The sequence below is a fragment of the Symphalangus syndactylus genome, chromosome 2 (assembly GCF_028878055.3).
Source record: "Symphalangus syndactylus isolate Jambi chromosome 2, NHGRI_mSymSyn1-v2.1_pri, whole genome shotgun sequence".
Taxonomy (NCBI): Eukaryota; Metazoa; Chordata; class Mammalia; order Primates; family Hylobatidae; genus Symphalangus; species Symphalangus syndactylus.
The window spans coordinates 111,250,184-111,273,966 of record NC_072424.2 but is presented as its reverse complement, the minus strand read 5'-3'; the positions used below and the strand labels follow the sequence as shown (position 1 = coordinate 111,273,966).

Sequence of the window (23,783 nt, the reverse complement as noted above, 5' to 3'; positions counted from 1 at the left end):
ATATCATGAGCCTGCTTGTTTATATCTATTAACTATTATTCCCCTCTCCCAACAAAACAATGTAGAGTATATACATGGTAGAGTAGTTTTTATACATGTATATACTCTACATGGTAGAGTAGTTTTTATACATTGTTTTGTTGGGAGAGGGGAATAATAGTTAATAGATATAAACAAATAGGCAGCACACCAACATGGACATGTATACATGTGTAACAAATCTGCACGTTGTGCACATGTACCCTAGAACTTAAAGTATAATTAAAAAAAAAACTACTCTACCATGTAGATGCACCAGAATTTTTTAAAGTGAAATTCAGTTGCTTAAGTGGCTTTTGATTTCTAAATATTAAAATTAATTCTACCAAAATATATTCTTACATCTTTGATTATTCTGAGACTATATTCACAGAATAATTAGGGTCAGGGGGTAAGTTAATTTTGCTAGGAGTTCTAATATATAATTCAACAAAGCATCTGGTTTTCTGACATTCCAGGCATTTTGTGAAAACTATTGGGTTAGTGCAAAAGCAATTTTGTTTTTTGCCATTAAAAGTAACGGCAAAACTGCAATTGTATCAATATGGTAATATATGTGGATAACTCAGCAAATTCCATAGCATGTAACTACTCAATGTATGTTGATTTCTTTTTCTCCTCCCTTCCTTGTTATATCTTTATTTATTTCTGGAATACCACATATTCCCTTAGTTGCCTTAAAGCCATCTGTTTAACAACTAATCTGTATATATTATATAATAATCTAATAATGTAATAATCTTTTTTAACTTATATAGAAGACATCTTTTAGAAATAATGAAAGCTATCAACCTCCTTCTCAGAGAAATGCACACTCCACTACATTTTACACATCATGTCAGTGGCTCAAGGGTCCTTGCACTCCAGTGTCCCTGACATTTGGTCTCTCTTGTCACCAGTTACAAAGGACATGAGATAGCAAGTCCCATTTCAACCGGCTTTAACTGTTAGACATTTCTTCCTTATACAAACAGCCAGAATCTCCCTTGCAGGATTCCTACTCAGTGGTCCCAGTTCTTTCCTTTCCAGACATAGGGAGAAATCTAATTGATTTTCAGCCTAACATCTGAAACAGTTGAAATTGGTAATCTTGGTTCCACACATGACTCTTCTGACTAAGCTCTCTGGCTCCTCCTTCCATCTGTTTCTTTTATGTGGTTCCCACAGTCCAAACCCGTGACTACCACACTTGACACAGGCTGCTTCAACCCCGCCACAGCCTCCACTGGAATATGGTGCTTAGAACCGACAAACTAAGCTGCCATGGCTTCCCCAATCAGACACGGGAAGCTACTTCCCCTCTGCTCTCCATTTGGACTTTCTGCTATCCATGCAGCTCCGCCTGTGCCACGGGTCAGGAGCTGTGCAGGATGTGACAACTATTCATTTACTTTCATGTTCTTAATATTAACTTTTTTTTTTTTTTGCCCTGTCAGGCTTTTCTGCATTCTGATTCAATTAGTCCAAATAAATCTTTCTCTGAATGCTGTGTTCCCCATATATTTATTAAGCATGCTTTTTTCTTCTTTTTTTAAAACTAACAATTTGTCATCTTATTCATCGATCTTTTCTTTTTCAACTTTTATTTTAAGTTCAGGGGTACAAGGACAGGTTGGTTACATAGGTTAACTTGTGTCACGGGGGGTTGTGGTACAGATTATTTCATCATTCAGGTATTAAGCCTAATACCCATTTTTTTTTGCTGATCCTCTCCCTCCTTCCATTCTCCACCCTCTGAAAGGCCCCAGTGTGTGTTGTTCCCCTCTATGTGTCCACATGTTCTCATCATTTAGCTCTCACTTATAAGTGGGAACATGCGGCATTTGGTGAGAGTGTGAATTAGTTCAGCCATTGTGGAAGGCTATGTGGCGATTCCTCAAAGACCTAAAGACAAAACTACTATTTAACCCAGCAATCCTGGTACTGGGTATATACCCAAAGGAATATAAATCATTTTATTTTAAAGCCACACGCACTCACATGTTCACTGCAGCATTTTATTCACAATAGCAAAGACATGGAGTCAACCTAAATGCACATCAATGATAGACTGGATAAAGAAAATGTGGTACATGTACACCATGGAATACTATGCAGCCATAAAGAAGAATGAGATCATGTCCTTTGCCAGGACATGGATGGAGCTGGAGGCCATTATCCTTAACAAACTAACAAACACAGGAACAGAAAAACAAATACTGCATGTTCTCATTAATCTTTTCTTTTCTTTACTGTTTTTTTTTTTGAGACGGAGTCTTGCTCTGTCTCCAGGCTGGAGTACAGTGGCATGATCTCGGCTCAGTGTAACTTCTGCCTCCCAGGTTCAAGCAACTCTCCTTCCTCAGCCTCCCGAGTAGCTGGGACTACAGCACCACCACGACCAGCTAATTTTTTTTTTTTTTTTTTTTTTTTTTTTGTATTTTTAGTAGAGACGGGGTTTCACCATGTTGGCTAGGATGGTCTCAATCTCCTGACCTCGTGATCTACCTGCATCGGCCTCCCAGAGTGCTGGGATTACAGGTATGAGCCACTGTGCCTGTCCCATTAATCTTTTCTTAATGGAAATGCTGACAGATTCTTTTTTTAACTTTTATTTTAGGGTCAGGGATACATGTGCATGTTTGCTATATAGGTAAACTTATGTCACGGGGGTTTGCTATACAGATTATTTTACCACTCAGGTACTAAGTCTAGTACCTAACAGTTACTCTTTCTGATTCTCTCCCTCCTCCTACTCTTCACCCTCAAGTAGGCCCCAGTGTCTGTTGTTTCCCTATATGTGTCCATGAGTTCTCATCATTTAGCTCCCACTTATTAAGCATGCTTTTATTTATTCACCTAACTCAGATATAAAATCATGGAAGTGGATAGTACAGAGATTCAACTCTACCTTACTAGCTATCACATTCCAGACTTACATCACTTTATGAATTAGCATATATAGCACCTGGTTGTACAATTGGTTACAAATCAATTTAATTCTGATTTGTATACTGACACAAGTCAGAATTTCACTGTTTAGTTCAAACAACAAAATGGTTAGAATTTTTTCAAGAGCTTTCTCTTGCTTTTCTGATGTGCTTACATTATGTGTATTATCCATAATGGCCTAACACCTAAAACATGCATTTTTGTATAAACAGTACTGTTTTATATTTGCCATCGCCCCCTTGTACTTTGCCACCTACTGAGTTCTCTTTCTTTTTTCATTAGAAGTCATGAAACCATTTTGTGGGGATTATCAATTGCTATGAGAAGAGATGGGTGGTGAGATAGGGTCTCCTGTTTATTCTGAGAAGCAGCAATCTTCTCTCATCCCAACACACACACACACACTCACACACTCTCTCTCTCTCATGCACATGCACTGAAATTGAAAACATCACTGAACTCAGAATTGTTAGGTCCCTTAAAGTCTAAAACAGTCTAGGAATTAAAACATTTTTATCTATGTTGTACAATTAGAACTGAATCTTCAATACGATACACATAGAAAGGTAACAATTCCACTTACCTAGTGCTAATAATTGATAAAGACTTAAGTGCATTTGTTAGCCAGGAATCTGTCAGACCTTCAATCTCTGCCCTTAACTGTAGCCAGGCATCCCTCTTGGCAGGGCCAAGGAGTCCTGCAACACCAAAAAGCAAGGCAGAGTCAAGAGATGAATATTTTCTCAGAATATCTAGTTTAGATTCCCTTCTGTCTGGAATAGATCATTTTTATTTCAGTATACATCAGAAATGCAGAGATACAGATTTATGTCCATATTGATCCTTCATTTCTGAATTGATTATCCATTCATTCCTTCAATGAATATTTACTGAACTTCTAGGTCTCAGGTAGTGCCAGTGAAAAGTGGCCCCAGTCTCTGCCCTCACTGATCCTACAATCTGATGCAGTGGATCTCAATCACCTAAAGAGCTTTGAACATGCCCCTGCCTGGATCTCATTCCAAGGGACTGTGATATTTGAGGTCTGGAGGAATAGCTGGGCTCCACCAACCTAGGGACACAAACTCCAAATGTTTTGACTGAAAACGTTTAGTTTCTTAATAATCACAATCATTTCCACTTTCAAACAGTAACAATGGCATCATCATATGTAGCTGTTAAAATGTTTCTAATACTACTGCTAATGCTACTATAAATACTTTCATATGTAAAAAGAAATTAAGAATTTTGTTTAAAATCATGAAATGTAGGACAGTTACAGACAATCATGAATTATAACATTGATGTTATAAGAAAAAAGATAGATGTGCTAATTTTTTATTTTAAAAGATCCAGTTCTTGCTTTTATGATAAAACAAGATCACGTAAATCCATTAAAAAGGAAGGTTTCTTATTGAAATTGTGTTTTAGAATATTGGGAGCACATATACACTTGTATGTTTTTTTTTCAATCAAAATTTATAGTTTCTCGCAAGTCTCATTTGTCCTCATTATAATAAAGAGATGCTCATGTATGACAGAAAGTAGACTTGTGGTTGTTTAAAGTTTCTAAGATACAAGATTATTTCTTAGTGTTCTTGTTAACTTAAAATAATTTTATTAATATACCGCAAGAAGGAAGTGATGACATCTGAATGATAAAAATTAACTCAGATTTCCCAAGGGGATATTTATTTTAAAATTAAACGTATTATCCACCATTGATTTTAATTAGAAAATCTACTTATTTGATTTTACAAAAGCATCATGTACAGAGCACTAGAGCGAATCAGGAAATCAGTGTTTCTCCCCAGAACCCCATGCAACTCAGTAGCTTGCAGGGGTCAATTTCTTATTTGGAAATGAATGTCTTCCATATGTAAGCTCCCTTTTGGTGCTAACATTATTATCCTCTTTGGCTCTAAATTTTTTTTTCTCTTGGAGTTGTTATGTACTTACTGAGCATCTCTTATGTGGTTCACTGCTAGGCACTGGGGATACAAGGTGATCAGACACATAGCCCCACCCTCATGATGTATATGGATGTATGTGATTATATAATATATATGAACATTTTATTTACTATATTGTATTCTATGATATATATGTGAATATATGCATGTATAGTATGCACATGCATATTTAGCTGTATCATTCTGTTTTGGATTCTAGTTTATGTTCAATTACTCTTCCTTTTTAGAAAAAAAGAGAAGCACATAAAGAAACAAAATCCTGGGAGATTAATCTGATGTGACCTAATAGCAAATTTTAAGAATCTTGTTTACCTAAAATTGATTCTAATAAGATATCATCAAGGTTTATTTTATATATAGAAGCACATCCAGGATCACAGTTTTGATAGCAAAGGTTTTGATATCACCTGTAAAATATATGAAGGGGTATAAAATGGTTTTGATATTACCTACAGATTATTTGAACTTTTAAAAATTATGATAATCATAGTTGACACTATGCATGAGAATGATACACTGTTATAAAACATGATTTTTTTAAAAGATAAAATAAACCTGTTAAAGTCTTTGAAATGACATGAATAACTGTTTATATTTATTTTTGATGGGATTCTGGAAAGATAATACTTGCTAACAACCCTCCTTCAATGATGGAGGCTCTCTACTTGAGAAAGGTCTTCTTCCCGTTGCCTTGGTCAGTTCCTCTGTCTGGTTTTCACTGATAATGCTCCAGCCACCAGCTGATATAGGGTCAACTAAATGCCCTGCTATAAATCTTGACCAAACATCTGGGCACAAGGTTACACAAATAATTCCCAATTCATGTGACGGTGGTGCATGTTTTATTTTGTAGTTAAATTTTTTCCCACCAATTCTAAGAAACTTCTGGCTCAATGTGGTTTAATAGGAGCTTTGCTTGATCCTTTTACAGCAGAATCATCTTTAACATGAAACTACAGATTGAATTCTACCTATACCCAGAGTACCTTTGTTAGATTGAAAAAGCCACACATACCTCCAACATTGTTCTTGTAGGTGTTATATAATTCTTTTACTCTTCTGTAACGAAAAGCCAACTTCCTCATCCAGTCAACCCCTCCTCTTACACCTGTTGGCAAACAAAGGTTTGCACTACTTGCAGCTGCATGGAAGCCATCAGTTGCAAAACTGTAGGTACTGTAACACCCAAAATACATTAAAAAGAAATAATTACATGTGCAAAACTCCACAGCCGAATTTCTGTAGGAAACAGCATACTGAAAGGCATAGCTTACCTTAAGTCCTGCCCATTATCATCAGAGGAAACATCATCTATATGAACTTGATCACACTCCTGTTAAAAACATTGGAAAAGTTATTTGTTTTCTAAATGATGCTTGTTACCATGCTTGAAGGTTTTCCCATCTTCTCATCTGATCAGACTACCGCCAGAAGATGGCAGCATGTGCCCGTCCATCTCACTGCCTCACGCTTGTTTTCTTCTATTGGGAAATGGCACCATTTCTATCCCACAAAATTTAAATCCAGAAGAGTTCCATAGAAAGGAGGGGTGAGAAAATATACGGCATGAGAGTTTCTTTAGAGCAATTTAAAAAATATAATCTTAAAATTATTGATAAGAAATTCTCTTGAATCTTCATAAACATTTGAGTTCCCTTCCAGCCGTTTATGTTGTGCATACTTAAGCATGGCTAATCTGAAGATACACAAAACTTATTTAGTCTGAACACCTCAGATGGTTACTATTATTATCATTTGTTGAGCGGCAACAAAGGGGCTTGCCTTCAGATTATGGTGTCCTGTGGAATTTCCATGACTTCCTGCTGGACCAGAACCATGAAAGAACCATGCTGGTGTTATTTCAAAGTCCTAGTCTTTTGACACAGAAAAAGGGTAATAATCATAGAAATTGACATTTTCCTTTTGTCAAGTTTTTAAATTTTCAAATCAAAAAGACTACTTTTAAGTAAAAGGGAAATAATGAAGATTTATCATCTCAAATGGGCTAAAAAATTCCAAGCAAAATAAACTTTATGTAAGTATACCCACACAATTGACCTTATTTATTTATTTATTTTTGATATGGAGTCTTGCTTCGTCGCCCAGGTTGGAGTGCAGTGGCGCGATCTTGGCTCACTGCAAGCTCCACCTCCCGGGTTCACGCCATTCTCCTGCCTCAGCCTCCTGAGTAGCTGGGACTACAGGCGCCCGCCACTATGCCTGGCTAATTTTTTTGTTTTTTTGTATTTTTACTGGAGACAGGGTTTCACTGTGTTGGCCAGGATGGTCTCGATCTCATGACCTCGTGATCCGCCCGTTTCGGCCTCCCAAAGTGCTGGGATTACAGGTGTGAGCCACCACGCCCGGCCACAATTGACCTGATTGTAAGCTACTGTGTGCTCGGAACAAATGGTAACTTTTGTGGATAAGGATTCGATCCTTCTTTGCTGTTCTGAGTCTTAGTCCATCTTCAAATAATCTGCAAAATTCCAGTGCAATATTACAAGATCTAAAGGTGAAATTTGGTGAGGGCATTTAAAATGCCTAGTTCTCAGAATAATAAATATATAATAAATAAAAATAAATTATTTATAATAAATAACTACATCATATTAACCTCAGAGTAAGTATGGTTTAACATCTTGGGCCTCCTTAGTCCCCCTCAAAGTATTTTACTCATACTCACAGCTTCTGACTATATACATAGTGCTTAGCATTCAAAATTAATTTAAAAAAATCATTAAATTTGAAAATACACCATACTAAACAAAGGTTTTTTGAAAGCTACTATTTATATTAATTATTGGGCTTGAAAGTATCTGGCAGTCAAATATTTCATATCTAGTCTCCAGATTTCCACACAGAAAGTGTTTAATCCGGTTCCAGTTTAAAGGTGGTAGAGTTGACTCAGGCTTCCTTTAATATACAAAACTCAGTGGCTAGCCCAATCAGTACCTTTTGAGTATGTAACTTGAAAATCCAGGTAAGTTAAAATTCATATAATTTACAGAAATTACAGGTTCAGTAAGTTTTGAATAAATCTCCACCTACACATATGGATCCCAAAATTTAATCTGACTGGAAGTGCCTTGGAGTGCGGCATTTGGTTCACCAGGTTACATCCCCACTTAACGGCACAATCTAGCATAGAATAATCAATCACTCTACAATTCTTTCTTAAATAAATGGGGGAAGTCTAGACAAACGCTAATTCTTTACAGGATTACCACAATCATTTAAATTTTCTAACACAAAGTTATGATGATATAAAATAAAAGCATTCTAAATGGTGAGGAGAGTAAGAAGATATTTATGTCAAGAGTGGAAGGAAGGCAGAGAGGAGTGCAAAGACTGCCCAAGGAATGGCCTGGCCAGACAGGTATTTAGAAAATGTCTTCCCCTCTTTGACCATGTATTGGCTGAAAGGAGTGCAGTCCAAACTGTAACCAAAGGAGGCATTATGCTTCCTGAAAAACATCCAGTAAAGGCATTGCAAGCAATGATAGTAACTGCTGGACTGTGCTTTAAGGAAAAGAGTGGAGAGATTTTACCCATTAGCATAAGGGTTGGAAACAAAGTTTTTCTCCCAGAATATGGAGGCACCAAAGTAGTTCTAAATGATGAGATTATTTCTTACTTAGAGATGGTGACATACTTGGAAAGTCTGTAGACTGAAATAAATCTCTACTGAAATAGTGTCACACGAAGTTGCCTATTCCATTGAAGCTCTGAAATCTTTCCTCATGTAAATAACTTCTGTGTCTCTCTTTTATAATAAATTAATTACATTCAAAAAAGTGGAGGAATCCTTGTAAATTTCCCTGGTAATCAGAAGTTATTTCTCTACTTAATACCCTCTCATCGTAATTTTTAGAGAAATTCCTCTGACATTAAGTATTAACTCGCATGATTAATTTGGACATAGGTTGCCCAAAAACTTATCTTTCACTCCTGAGGACAACAGTATATCACACTTATTGGACCATAAGCTCCATAATTGAAGTTATATTTGAGGTTTTTCCAAATTTAACTTTTCTTTAAATTTATGCCTAGTTAACTATGCCTGTTGACTCTGGACGGTTGCCTGAGGATTACAGTCCAGTGAAAGAAACCTGAACTTCCATTATTTACATTTTTAGAAAAAGCTAAATAATTGTTCTTCAATTATTTTCACTCTGAGAAACTTTGTAAGAATCATTTTCACCAAAAAGTGAAATACTAAAGACACTGTAATGTTTTGGCTTTAACAAATTTTAGTAGAACTCTCAAACATTTGAAAATATTCTAGAACTAACCTTAAATACTTTAATTTTGTCTTACAAAGTGACCAAAAAGTTGTCACTGATATTTATCAGTTATAATTCACAGCAGTCTTTTCTCACTTTTGCCACCTCAAACTTCCTGGAGACTTCTTTTCTGGAGGTTATTCTAACTGAAATAGCACTTTATTTAAACACACAGGATTCTCTTCTGTTGGGGGAGGGTAGTTTAGGCATCTGCCTTCTCTGCAGTTGGGCAGGACGCAGTGGAGTGTCTATTAGGAGGATTTAAATTTGTATCTTTTAGGGAATTATGTGAGGAACAGCTGCTACTATATATGTTGCAGTATCTACTGAAAGATTGGAGTGTCAAATTAGATGTTTAGGTTTTTAAAAAAGCACCCTGAGAGCTTAAATATTCAACATCAACAATGACAACATAATAAGCTAATGGTAGAATTACTCTCTTGAGGAATTCTTTTTGTCAACAAGAGTAGAAATCATTTAATTCCAGTTATGGAGCCCAAGACAATTTTTGGCTGTAAGAGGTTTATTGAAATAAAAAGTTGTGACAAAGTAAAACTGCCTTTCAAAGTCAGATGCAGAAGGATAGGGGGCTATGTATGTAACTGTACTGAATGCTTTTGAAAGCTATTAGTTTTGATTCTATTAGTTTTAGTGCTTATTCACTCAAGTCAGTAAAAAACATTTGTGTTTCCTTGGGCACTTTATCTGGATGTGCAAGCATTTGTGTGGCATGCATGTATAGTGAGAGTTCAGTCAATTTATATGCAGAAACTCAATTATTTTATTGATTAAGTACAGTATTGTTGAATAGTTAAGTTCTAGGGTTTGAGTCAAATGAAATTCTTATCACATTCTAAAACACAACTAAAAAGCTATATACTCAGAGAAGAGAAAGTCAATACCAGTATTTTCTCAGGAACTACTTCTACCAAAGATCCTGCCAGGTATTTCTGAAATACATATAACATAGTACCTGAACTAAAATAAATGTCTTTAAGTGCCATACATGACTACAACATGTTTTTGATATACCAATATTCATTTCAAACTTGCTAGTTAGTTACAAATTCATTATATGCTACTTTCACCTTCTCACTGTAGTGTTCTTTTAAAAGTTGGGTAGCAAATTTATTCCATCTGGCTTCTAATGTGCCACTAAAAAAGCTAACAGTTCATTTATTCCACTTATTTCCAGTAAAAAAAAAATTAACCAAATGAAATAAGCGATTTTACTTGGATACTACCACATAAAATTTCTTTTTTCTTTTTACACCTTTGAAAAGACTAATAATATTGAGATCCTCTTTACAATGCAACTCATCCATACTGATCAACAGAAAAACTAACCCCAAAAGTTATTGCTGTATGTAAAAAATTCAAGTTCTGGAAACGTTAAGGTGTTTGTTATTATCAGGTATGTATAAAATCATTCTGTATTCATAAGTAGCAGGATCAATTTAAATCAGGTTTTAGAGAGGTGATTATTATTTGTTATCTAAAACTGAAAGCTTGCGTAGTAATATTGAGCTTTCATACTGTCCATTGTAGAAAAAAAAGAGTGCCTCTTTAAACACACAGTAATTGTATTATTCAGTAAAAACATGACTCACTGTAGAGAAAAACAACAACAAAACAGCAAAATGCTATTACACAGATTTCAGCACACACATTTATGGAATGTACTGAACCACTCATTTTTACTCTCATGTCTCAAATATAACTCAAACTGGATTGAAGACCATGTCATTTAAAAGAAAATCTTTCTAACTGGTGTGTTGGTGGGGGTCTAAATTAGTTCAACCATTGTGGAAGACAGTGTGGCAACTCCTCAAGGATCTAGAACTAGAAATACCATTTGACCCAGCAATTCCATTACTGGGTATATACCCAAAGGATTATAAATCATTCTACTATAAAGACACATGCACATGTATGTTTATTGCAGCAATGTCCAATAGCAAAGACTTGGAACCAAGCCAAATACCCATCAAGGATAGACTGGATAAAGAAAATGTGGCACATATACACCATGGAATACTATGCAGCCATAAAAAAGGATGAGTTCATGTCCTTTGCAGGGACATGTATGAAGCTGGAAATCGTCATTCTCAGCAAACTAACGTAAGAACAGAAAACCAAACACTGCATGTTCTCACTCATAAGCAGGAGGTGAACAATGAGAACACATGGACACAGGGAGGGGAACACCACACACTGGGGTCTGTCAGGGGGTGGAGGGCTAGGAGAGGGATAACATTAGGAGAAATACCTAATGTAGATGACGGGTTGATGGGTGCAGCAAACCACCATGGCATGTGTATACCTATGTAACAAACCTGCATGTTCTGCACATGTACTCCAGAACTTAAAGTATTAAAAAAAAAGTTATTTAAGTAACTCAATAAATTGGCTTTTCTTTCTCACACACTTAACAAATTTTCAGCATAGGATGGGTCAGAAGTATGTGCTCTGGAACCAGGCAAATCTGCTTCAAATTCCAGTTCTACCATTTAGATAGCAGGTAACTTTAGATGTGATTTGTATGTTGTGGACCACACAGTTTCTCCCTTGCATAAATAATGTGATAAACACATGTACTTCAATGCATTGTTAAGTAAATAATGGAAAGTCCAACATAAAATATCTAGAACAAGGTAGGGGTTCAGTAGTAGTAATGTCCCTCTCAATTCATAATATGACTATAGATAAAAACTTTTATTTAATTATGAAACTATGAGATAAAAAAATAAATTTAAACATGCCATCTGAAAAACAATGGAAGAGAAATCTCTATTTCAGCATAGTTATGCTTGACTGAGAAGTACTTCTGCCAAGAACCTGAACTACTTAGTTATTTCAAATTACATTATCTGAATGTCTAATAACCTAGGTCATTAGCACACAGATAGCATACCTTATTGCAGTACACATTCAACTACTCTGAGGCTATTTTTCCTTGTGTCATTTCATTTTGCTGTTGTTTTTATTTTCTCTTCCTCTTATTTGCCATTTAGACACTGTCTTGCCATTTGAGGTTGAAAACGGAAACATAATTTTTAAAATGAGAAAATAAATGCATTTAAATGCATCAAATGTGCTTAAATAGTTCTAGCAGTGTTTTATCCAGAAGGGAAAGAAATGGGGAATGCTAATGTTAGCTAAAGTTAAGTTTCAGATTATCCACAAAATTAATTGATCCATGCTATCACCATGAATAGTGTCTGTGAATATCGTTTAGTGATTAACCTAAATAGGTTCCAGGTTAATAATCTGGAAGAGCTAATGCTGATTCCAAAGGTGTCAAGCCTGTTGTGGCTGAAACACTAAAAGAACCAAGAGTCATGTACAACTGTGGACAGTAAGGACAGCAAAGACAACAATCTCCTCTTCGGAGACATTTTTGTTCTACATATGTATTATTCATGAACACAAATTACCTTTCTGCTTATATTTGTATACAAAATTTTCCCTCTTGACAAGAACTTTATGCTTCTCTTGAGTGGAATTTTTATCTTTCTGTTTTCTCGAGGTTATCTGCACATACAGAAACCATCTAAGAGGTCTGGTGTTGGATACAACTATTCGTACCTTGTAAAATTCTTACCTCTAAATCATTAAAAAACAAATGAGTGTCAGCAAGATTAAAAATCATTTCTTCCATGCGGAGTCCAAGGGTTACAGCCATGGGGGGATCCTGTAAAGAAAATGTACACATAAAGGGGTAAAATTTCAGTAAGCACTTATTATTAAAAATATTTTAAGCACATATTGCTGTGGTGGAAGAGGGAGGAGACTGTGTGGGTTTTTACTGAAGATTCAAAAGATTTCTCAGTTATCCAAAAAGGTGACTTTCCAGAAGGTTCAGACATACCAAATGCACAGGCACACCTGGGAATTCAGACATACGTAACATTGACTCAGCATACATTTTCATATAAAGCTGTATGTTCAGGAGAGAAGGAGGAAGGGAATCAGCTAGTTCATATGACCCAGTTTACATATAATCTATGGAAAGTATTCTGGAGAAAGGTATTTGGATGGGGTGCTGAAGAATGGAGCAAACTTGCTAAAAAGAAAGGATGTCTTTTTAAGAATAATGACAAATAATGAGAATTAAAAGATAGAGAAAAATAGGTCAACTGGGTATTTATAGGACTTGAGTAGAGAATGTTATCTGGAGGTGAAACAGGAAGAGCTGGCAGAGGATGGTGCGACCATCGCTTAATTTTTAATTGCATTTTTATCAACAAGGTAAGAGGAATCTCCCTATCCAAACGTGTAGAGTTTGTTCTAACCTGCATTTGACTCAGGTTGAAGAAGGGAGGGGTGAGAATAGCTAAAAGAACATTAGTTCTCTAAGTGTAATCCAGGTAAAAAATACATGCTTTGGGAAGTTAATGAAAGTGATGGGGTCAGTAAAGAGTTAAAATGACTCAATTTTTGTTTACAGAAACCAAGATATTAAACAGCAGCAAGGAGCTGAAAATCAAGACCAGAGTTGTTACTTTACCATAATTAACTGCAGCTGAAGGCCTAGGATCAAGAGATATAAGACTAAAAAGAAAGGAGCATTTGGGGATAGGGATCAGAATAGGGAAGTAATTCATGCTCAAATATTGTGTTTAAAATTATCAAAGTTGGAATGATGTCTAAAGAAGAACTGCTCATAGGTGCAACTCTGAAGATATGGGAAAGAAAAAACCTGGAAGGGACAAACCCTTAAAATTTGAGACCCGATGGGTGTTAGCAGGGAGAATAATAAGGTTTTGAATAAAGCTGACAAGTCTAGAAGGATACTATTGGTTTTGGCTGGGAAGTTATTTTGGAAGACCTCAGAGGGTGATTTGGGTTGAGTGGCTGGGCCAGGAGCCAGACTGCAAGGATTTGAGAAGAGAGAGCCGAAATTGTGTTTTCAACGTTCTGATAGTTGGCATTTCAAGAAATGTATCTCAACTTGGGGAAATATAACGAAAACTTTACTCAATTTATGATAAGAACATGCAACCCAGGTCAGGCCAGGTAGTATTCATCTACACCCTGAACTGATTCCATTTGCAAGGAGAAACCACTCTTCATTCCACACCTCCACTATGATAACCCATTTTATTCCTATGTTTCCTTTCATCATGTTTTGAGGGGGAAGCCCTAAAGTGTAAACATATTTGAGATGTCATTCTGTGTTCTGTAGCCATGAAAACCTGGAGAATAGGAATTAAATGCTAAGAAAAAGGCTTTGAGTGCTAAGGGGTCACTGGGGTATGAGAGCTAAACTAAGACTTGATGTGAGCAAAGATAGAGATACTAATATGCTGGATTTCAACATAATTTTCTAATTGTTTAAATCTCCTCATTTAGAGATTTATGTGGATTTCATAGGCAGAGATTCTCATTTCTCAGTAATGGATGCTGACTCTTCACATACCTGATGGCCTCCTGGTATTTTGTCATCCGGTAGCTTGACTGTGCTGCCGGATTCATCCGTCTTCCAGTGACAGAACCATTTGGGACTATAGACCCAAAGATCAAATCAGTTCTGTTTTAGCCAACAAACATTCATTCAAAACAAGAATAAAATTATTAATAAGTAGGCTGGGCACAGTGGCTCACGCCTGTAATCCTAGCACTTTGGGAGGCTGAGGCAGGCAGACCATTTGAGGTCAGGAGTTCGAGACCAGCCTAGCCAACATGGTAAAACCCTGTTTCTAATAAAAATACAAAAATTATCTGGACACAGTGGCGTGTGCCTGTAATCCCAGCTACTCGGGATGCTGAGGCACGAGAATCCCTTGAACCTGGTAGGCGGAGGTTGCAGTCAGCCAAGATCACGCCACTGTACTCCAGCTTGGGTGACAGAGTGAAACTGTATCTCAAAAGAAAAAAAAAATATTAGTCAGTGCCAGTTTGTGTCTCAAGGGGTTTCAGAGCTCAGAAGGGCCCCTTGCTCTGTTTCCTTCAAGCACAAAATTCTTCTTTTTTCTTCTTTTATTTTTGTTGATCATGTTTTTGTTGAATTAAAATCTCTAAAGGTTGTGTAAATTAAAAAAAATACATTTTGTCTTTTTTGGTTGAAAAATTCCTATTATTAGTATGTCTTTTTGGCAGGGTTGGGGGAACTAGGAATTAAATAGGCTGAGGACATTCTATGAAACTATTCTGCCTAGTCATGGAACCATGAACAAAGTCTACAGAAATACCAGGAAAAATCAAATGTAATTATACCGTGAAAACATATAATTCCATTAGTGATGCTCTGTGCTTTTGAGGAATGTTCACTGATGCAAGACAATAAAACTGAGCTCCACACTACTCTGTTACGTTTCTGATGATTACTGCCCTAAAGATATATATTTCAGATAGGAGTTCAGAAATATCTGATTTAAAATGTTTTCCTTCTGGAGACCAGGTTGGTTAGGCTCTTATCCTATGATTTGCCAATTTTTCTTTTTAAGTTTTAAATACAATTATTGAATTTCTTATGTTCATTCTTCACATTCTTTGTATTTACAGACCAGATTTATGGGGATGGGAGAAAACATATTGTTCCTTTTGATTGTTACTTTGATCAATTCCATGCTTCTGAAGTACGTAACTCTGTGCTACCCAAACAGTGATAGGAAAATCCATGAAGAATGCATTTCGTACATCTGATAAGCATGCAAACAAGCATAATTTTTTTAAAAAAGCAAAATGCAAGAATCTGCTAGCAAGCAAGCATGGCATGTGGTATGATAAAAACTGTAGTTGAGCACTCCACTGGAATGCAACCCCACGGCACTGGGAGGGCTGGTCATTTGTTTTTCAAGCTGCGGCGATTCCACATCACACACTCTATGAGAGCCAGGACTTAGTAAGCATTTTGGCAAAATATCATTTGTAACTGGGAAAGTTTAGGTTTGTGGTTTGCTGGAGTGTGAACTAGCTGTATTTTACTAAGGTTTCCAGAGAGCAAGGCCTATTGAAAGAGAGATATTTCGTCAGCCATGCCAAAGGCTTGGCACAGATGGGCCAGGGATAGTCATGCCATCAGCCAAGCAAAACCATGCCTGTAAGAGGTGGTGATCTTGTTTCTAAGAGAATGTCTGGGGCGGGCTTACTTTCAAATATCTAATTTTACTTTTTGTTTTTTTCCAGCTTACTAAGTCACTGGGACAGCTAATTCTAAGTGAGCAGATTACAGCACCGCATTTTTCCAGCTAAACGACTCACAGATCCAAGAATCCCAGAAAGATGACTGGACATTTGGTGGGTGTAGCCTTAGCAATGCTGGGCACCCTCCATCTTGCCAAACTGCTGTGAGGGAACTGCCAGCACCTGCAATTCCACTGTTTTATCAGGCATTTGAGAATGAAACATACTTCTGGATTGAACTCAAGTTTTATACAGAGATGTTTGCTCATTTTCATTAGATGTTTGTAGAATTATGGGCACCTTATGAATCAAGAGTTGCTTTTTTTAATTTGCATTTAAGTGTAGTGAGTGTTGAGTTTAGGGTCTAAAATGAGGTGATAGCAAAACTTGGATAGAGGAAAAAAGTGGGATAATAAAGGCACTAACAGGGTTTTGTGGAAGTTCTGATATATATTATACATATTATAACAGTTCCAAAAGGTTCAAAGTGTCTACAACAGAGTTTAATAGGAGGCAAATTGAACTACTGCCAATTTATTCTGTGTACTGCCCTATCAAAATACTGAAACTATTCCCCAGACATTTTACTGAATACAGAGAGAGAGAGAGAGAGAGAAAGAGGAAGATGAAGAAAATAAATAGCTCTTGGCCTTTAAATGTGTGGTTCTAAGCCAGATGTTGCCAGTGTATAACCAAGGCAGGATCCAGTACAGCAGTTCTCTAAATCAAAATACTAACGCCTATTAGCCATGTGAACACAGAGCATAAATTGGAGCCAGACTGTCTGTCTATGGGCCTCTGCCCTGCATTGGGCCATCAGCTGGAATTCCTCCTCTAGGGACACACTGTAAAAATATCTCTGGAGAGGCAGCAATTATGTATTTTTAAAGAAACTAAGGACTTTTTTTTTTTTTAAAGACATCAACCTCTTGAAACAGTTATTCTTTTGGGACCTGTAGCATATGTGTAGACATCTGCACACAAAGATAGAAGATATGCAAGTTCATCAAGGAAGAAAGAAGGCAGGCCAGCTCCATGAACCAAGGTGGAAAAAGTTACTGGATTTTTTAGAATACATATACCCTTTAAATCATAAGAGATAAAATGAAATTCAGTCACAAATCAGAAGGGAAATTTTACAATTGTGATACTTGTCTATGATGGATAGGTAGTGGGCTTACAAGTTCTTAGGAGGAACTGGAGAATGGTTTCAGGAACATTCATTTATTCATTACATATTTATTGAGTGACTAATTATGTATTAGACACGTTCAAATTCCAAGCAGAGAGCAGATAACCAAAAAAGCAAAGCCCGTACCTTTATGTGGTTTATATTATTACTGGATGAGCTATCTGATAAACAGACAAGAAAACAAGGGAATATAAGCATTTCAGGTGGTGATAAAGCTATGAAAGAAAAACCAGGACAAGCAGATACAGAAGTGATGAGGATGAGTGGAGAGGGCTAATTTAAAGCAAATTCAGAGAAGCCCCCTTTCAGGAGGCAATGGCAGAGAGAGAAACAGAGGCCTGACAAAGGTGAGGGAGCTAGGTATGAACAGGTGCAATGGTAGTGAACATACGCAGAGCCCAGAGGTGAGAAGTCTGTGTGTGAGAGAAGAGGGACCCTGACCAGGGAAGGGAAAGGAAACAAGGATTTTAAGAATGAAAGAGTGCTCTACTGAATGTACGTGAGAGGCCCCAGCAAGATAAGCCAAGAAGGAACACTTGATTTGGCAACAAGGTGGCTCCTCAGACTTGGCAAGTGTCATGTTATGGCAAAGCTGGAAAGAGCAGAGAAAGAGAGCAGTCACCAGAGGGGAAAATGGGCTCAAGAAGCTCTTCTAATGACAGGAATGTGACAGCAGATACGATGGTGATGGGAAGAATCTAGGAGAGTGAGAAACTGGTGGCTTAGCGAAAGAAGTCCTTTCAGGAGTCAATTCCTTGGGTAGGTGAGGGAGCACAGAACCAGGGTGCAAGAGAGGTGCAAGAGACATCTATGGCTACAGATGTAGGGGGCACGGATTTGGTGGTGCAAAGATGACAGAATTCATTTGTTTGCATTTTCCCCCCTAGTAATTGAGGAGGTTTGTACAGAATCGGGAGAGAGATGCTTGCTCTCCCTTCAGCTCTTCAAAACCTGCAATAGGAAGAGTTCATGACCCCAAGAGTGCTTGCACCCACTTGAGATTTGTGGCCACATTCAGCTGCTGAGGTACAGGCAGTCAGTGGGGTTTTCTGATGGAGAAATAATGGAGTAAGGATAGAGAGGCATTATGGCAAAGTGGGGTTATAGTGGTACATAAGGAGGACTCCAAGCTGGGAGGATGACATCTAAGACAGGGGTTCTCAGACTCCACCATGCATGGGAAACACCTGTGGAGCTTTCACAATGCCTGTTGCTTAGGCCACACCCCATACCAACTAAATCGGATTATCTGAGGTGGGTCCACGCATCAGTCATGCTAAAGCTCTGCAGTGAGTCCAATGTACAAATGAGATTGAGAGTCAGCAGATGACAATCTTGCTACTCAAAGTGTGGTTCACAGACCAGCACCATTGGCACCATCTGGGAACTGTTAGAAATGCACACTTGTAGACCCTTCCCCAGATCTAGTTTGCCAGGTAGTTTAACAAGATTATCAGGTGATTCATATACATGTTACTTTTGAATAAATACTGGTCTACAAGCTATTATAATGAGAGACTGGGATAGTTAAGAAAAATCAGAGCTGGCATGACCTTCTGGCTTTCCAAGAGTTAAGCCTCTGGGGTGCTTCCACAGGATGGTTGGACTTGAGCCAGCGTGATCACTGAGTAGAACTATGGCTTAGTATAATTTCTCGGGAACTAGACTTCTCTAGATTTGCTTATGAGGAAGAGTGCCTTTTCCATCCTTCACCTCCATAAAGATCATTCTGTGGACTTAACTTCAAGGACCAAATGTCTGATGGTGTCTTTTTCTTAGTGATGTAGCCAATTACCTGCTGGGGAGCTGGTAAAGGTGAAAAGCTAGCACATTTTGAATTAAAAGATTTTGTTCACAATTCAAGTGTTCAGTGTAAGCAACATATTTGCAGTTGAACAGTGGTTAATGTTGTCAAGCTTAAATTGTGTGATGAAGGGGATCATCACACAACTTACCACTAGAGGCTTCTACAGTTTCAATCAGAAGGGAATCCAAATGTATTAAACTAGTAACAGAATAAATGTACTTCAAGGAGGGAATTACAGTGGTAGTACATGGCAACAGTGTAACATGGTACTTGGATGGAAAGAAAAATATCGTGTTGGTGAGAATGACTGTGGGAGGATGGGCTAGAAAGCACAGGGCCCAGAGAAAAGTGGCAGAGCAGAGGTGGCAAATACACACACCTCATGAGGCTCCTCAGGACTCCAGGAGAAAGGTGACTGACACGTTAGGAGACGGCTATAGGAGGAAATGCCTAGGAGAGGGTTGATGATGATTAAAGAATACTTAAGATAAGTTAATGTCCTAATCCCCCACCTTCTCAAGATATGAGATTACATCATAATCATCAACTGAGATCAAAGGAACTGAAAACTTCAGGGCAGGTTACAGAAGGCTTCTCTATGTATTTTTAAGAGATTAGTTACCATTATCTCTCTGGTACATTAGCTTCAAGTTAATCAATGTGATGTCCTTTCAAGATCTTTCCTCTTTTCTAATGTAATTCCAGCAATTACTTGGTAAAGATGGGCTTAAATAAGTTAGTAATATATTTGGCTATTTATGAGATCACGCAGAGCCATTCTATGTAATTTTTAAAAGAAATTCTCCCCATTGTCTCAGCCCCAAATCTCCTTAAGCTGATTAGCAACTTCAGCAAAGTCTCAGGATACAAAATCAATGTACAAAAATCACAAGCATTCTTGTACACCAATCACAGACAAACAGAGAGCCAAATCATGAGTGAACACCCATTCACAATTGCTTCAAAAAGAATAAAATACCAGGAATCCAACTTACAAGGGACATGAAGGACCTCTTCAAGGAGAACTACAAACCACTGCTCAATGAAATCAAAGAGGATACAAACAAATGGAACAACATTCCATGCTCATGGGTTGGAAGAATCAATATTGTGAAAATGGCCATACTGCCCAAGGTAATTTATAGATTCAATGCCATCCCCATCAAGCTACCAATGACTTTCTTCACAGAATTGGAAAAAACTACTTTAAAGTTCATATGGAACCAAAAAAGAGCCCGCATCGCCAAGTCAATCCTACGCCAAAAGAACAAAGCTGGAGGCATCACGCTACCTGACTTCAAACTATACTACAAGGCTACAGTAACCAAAACAGCATGGTACTGGTACCACAACAGAGACATAGATTAATGGAACAGAACAGAGCCCTCAGAAATAATGCCGCATATCTACAACTATCTGATCTTTGACAAACCTGACAAAAACAAGCAATGGGGAAAGGATTCCCTATTTAATAAATGGTGCTGGGAAAACTGGCTAGCCATATGTAGAAAGCTGAAACTGGATCCCTTCCTTACACCTTATACAAAAATTAATTCAAGATGGATTAAAGACTTAAATGTTAGACCTAAAACCATAAAAACCCTAGAAGAAAACCTAGGCAATACCATTCAGGACATAGGCGTGGGCAGGGACTTCATGTCTAAAACACCAAAAAGCAATGGCAACAAAAGCCAAAATCGACAAATGGGATCTAATTAAACTAAAGAGCTTCTGCACAGCAAAAGAAACTACCATCAGAGTGAACAGGCAACCTACAGAATGGGAGAAAAATTTTGCAACCTACTCATCTGACAAAGGGCTAATATCCAGAATCTACAATGAACTCAAACAAATTTACAAGAAAAAAACAAACAACCCCATCAAAAAGTGGGTGAAGGACATGAACAGACACTTCTCAAAAGAAGACATTTATGCAGCCAAAAAACACATGAAAAAATGCTCATCATCACTGGCCATCAGAGAAATGCAAATCAAAACCACAATGATATACCATCTCACACCAGTTAGAATGGCCATCATTAAAAAGTCAGGAAACAACAGGTGCTGGAGAGGATGTGGAGAAATAGGAACATTTTTACACTGTTGGTGGGACTGTAAACTAGTTCAACCATTGTGGAAGTCAGTGTGGCGATTCCTCAGGGATCTAGAACTAGAAATACCATTTGACCCAGCCATCCCATTACTGGGTATATACCCAAAGGACTATAAATCATGCTGCTATAAAGACACATGCACACGTATATTTATTGCGGCACTATTCACAATAGCAAAGACTTGGAACCAACCCAAATGTCCAACAATGATAGACTGGATTAAGAAAATGTGGCACATATACACCATGGAATACTATGCAGCCATAAAAAATGATGAGTTCATGTCCTTTGTAGGGACATGGATGAAACTGGAAACCATCATTCTCAGTAAACTATCACAAGGACAAAAAACCAAACACTGCATGTTCTCACTCATAGGTGGGAATTGAACAATGAGAACTCATGGACACAGGAAGGGGAACGTCACACTCCAGGGACTGTTGTGGGGCGGGGGGAGGGGGGAGGGACAGCATTGGGAGATATGCCTAATGCTAGATGACGTGTTGATGGGTGCAGCACACCAACATGGCACATGGATACATATGTAACAAACCTGCACATTGTGCACATGTACCCTAAAACCTAAAGTATAATAATAAAAAAAAAAAGAAATTCTCAGAATAAACATATACTCAACACAAAGCTCTGAAAAGGGAGACAATAGGTAGCAATGATTCCCCAATTCCCTAGGGAAGAGTTTGAGAGATGTCACTGTCTTTGATTTGGCTTTATTTTCACATGCATATGTATGATACTTATGTACACACTATATACATACACATGCACACACAATCAAACTTACTATAAGCTACCAGTAAAAACATGATGCATTTTTTGAGGCTTGCAAATTCTGTAATCATGTCTCTTATATAATATATACCAAAGCCACTCTCTAGTCACCCTGGCATAGTGCTACTTATCTGCAGCACTGACTGACTCATACTATGAGGTAAAATAACAGATACAAATATAAAATGCAAATTTCCTTAGAAAAATTCAGTTTCCTGTATTCCAGATTTCTTTGAAACTAAATAAATAGGTTATGCTTACTGAATGTTTATTCTATGGTGAGTTTTAATGCTTTAACTCATTTAACCCTCGGAATCAAATTACTACTTTTATTATTCTCCTCATTTTATATACAAGACAACTGAGGCTCATAAATGCTAAATAAACTACTCAAGGTCACATGGGTACTAGGAGGGAGAGGTAGAATTTGAACTCGGGGTCATTCTCCCTCCAAAGCCAGAGCCCTCTAAGCATATGGTGTTTGTTAGCACTGCCATTAGGATTGCCCCAGATCCATGGTTCTAACACTTGATTAATTCCATTACTTTCTATTAAACCATGTTGGTTTTCTTTAGTCCAAATGCACAAACATCAGTATTTATCTTCATGACTAGCCTATCATTTAAAATCCAGCCAAATGCTATGTTAGAAGTATTTTTCTACACAAATGTGTGTAGACTGTTCAATATACAAGCAATCAATTGATTAATTATGATGCACATATTATTTTGCCAGCACTGCTGTTAATATGAGATGTTGTCTAAAATAAGCAAGCAGTTTGGGGAACCTGAATCTGAGTTTCACATTATCAGGAAACCATTCACTTTTCCTTCAGTTCCTTCACTTTTTTCCCCTGACTTGGGCTATTTCCTCTGTGTCCTTACTGTGGAATAAGTTTAGAGTATCATAGCTTCATAGCACATGATACATTAATGATCCAAGATAAACCAAATCCCTAAAGTACAATTTATATAGCTTTCTTCACCCTCCCCTGAAAACAAAAGGAATCGCTGCAAATTATCAGGTAAAATGATATAACAATCAGGGAACAGAAATAAACTCTAACATGATGGATGATTCCTGGCCTACATCCTGTCGAATTTACAAGCTCCTATTTTAGAGTTTTGCAGCACAGAAACTGTACATTGCAATTGCTGCTCAGCTGCAAAACCCATCACCAGCCTCATAGCAGCAGGGCTCAGATAGCAAGGTTCCTCATTCACCGTCATCAGAAATGTCCAGGAATAGTTCTGCTTGGAAAAGACAGTGATGACAATTGAACAGGGTCAAGAAGTGATAACCCATTAGGAAGATGCTTGGGAAATTCACATTATTTAATTTATAAATGGAAGTAGAATTTTCCAAAAGTTTTTTTTTAATTAAAACACAAAAGTTAAGACAATTTATGGGTAAAAGGTCATTCCTACATTATCGTGGTCCACACATTTTATTTTTACAGGTTGTGGGGAAAGAACATGAGACCAAAAGAATATAGAGATTAAGAACCTGCCAAAGAGATATGGA

The 23,783-nt window shown here is 37.4% G+C and overlaps 1 protein-coding gene, 1 long non-coding RNA gene and 1 pseudogene across 11 annotated transcripts in view; 2 read left to right on the top strand and 1 right to left on the bottom strand.

The window, feature by feature from the left end:
• EYA4 (EYA transcriptional coactivator and phosphatase 4) overlaps positions 1–23,783 on the bottom strand; it is a 288,680-nt gene that overhangs the window by 9,681 nt on the left and 255,216 nt on the right. For all 9 annotated transcript variants that reach the window (XM_055264419.2, XM_055264439.2, XM_055264429.2 and 6 more), the window contains 4 exons: positions 12,834–12,923; positions 6,218–6,276; positions 5,959–6,119; positions 3,554–3,668 (listed from right to left, as the gene is read on the bottom strand). In XM_055264419.2, the coding sequence (XP_055120394.1) occupies positions 3,554–3,668; positions 5,959–6,119; positions 6,218–6,276; positions 12,834–12,923 (425 nt within the window). The remainder of the gene's footprint in view (positions 1–3,553; positions 3,669–5,958; positions 6,120–6,217; positions 6,277–12,833; positions 12,924–23,783) is intronic.
• LOC129473724 (uncharacterized) overlaps positions 2,420–23,783 on the top strand; it is a 33,457-nt gene continuing 12,093 nt past the window's right edge. The window contains exons 1-2 of one of the 2 annotated variants that reach the window (XR_010118897.1): positions 2,420–2,559; positions 16,361–16,471. This is a non-coding gene — a long non-coding RNA (uncharacterized lncRNA). Of the gene's footprint in view, positions 2,560–12,810; positions 12,951–16,360; positions 16,472–23,783 lie in introns of those variants that run through there. The other variant, XR_008654347.1, reaches the window with a different exon arrangement.
• On the top strand, positions 8,230–8,618 carry LOC134735942 (10 kDa heat shock protein, mitochondrial-like; annotated as a pseudogene).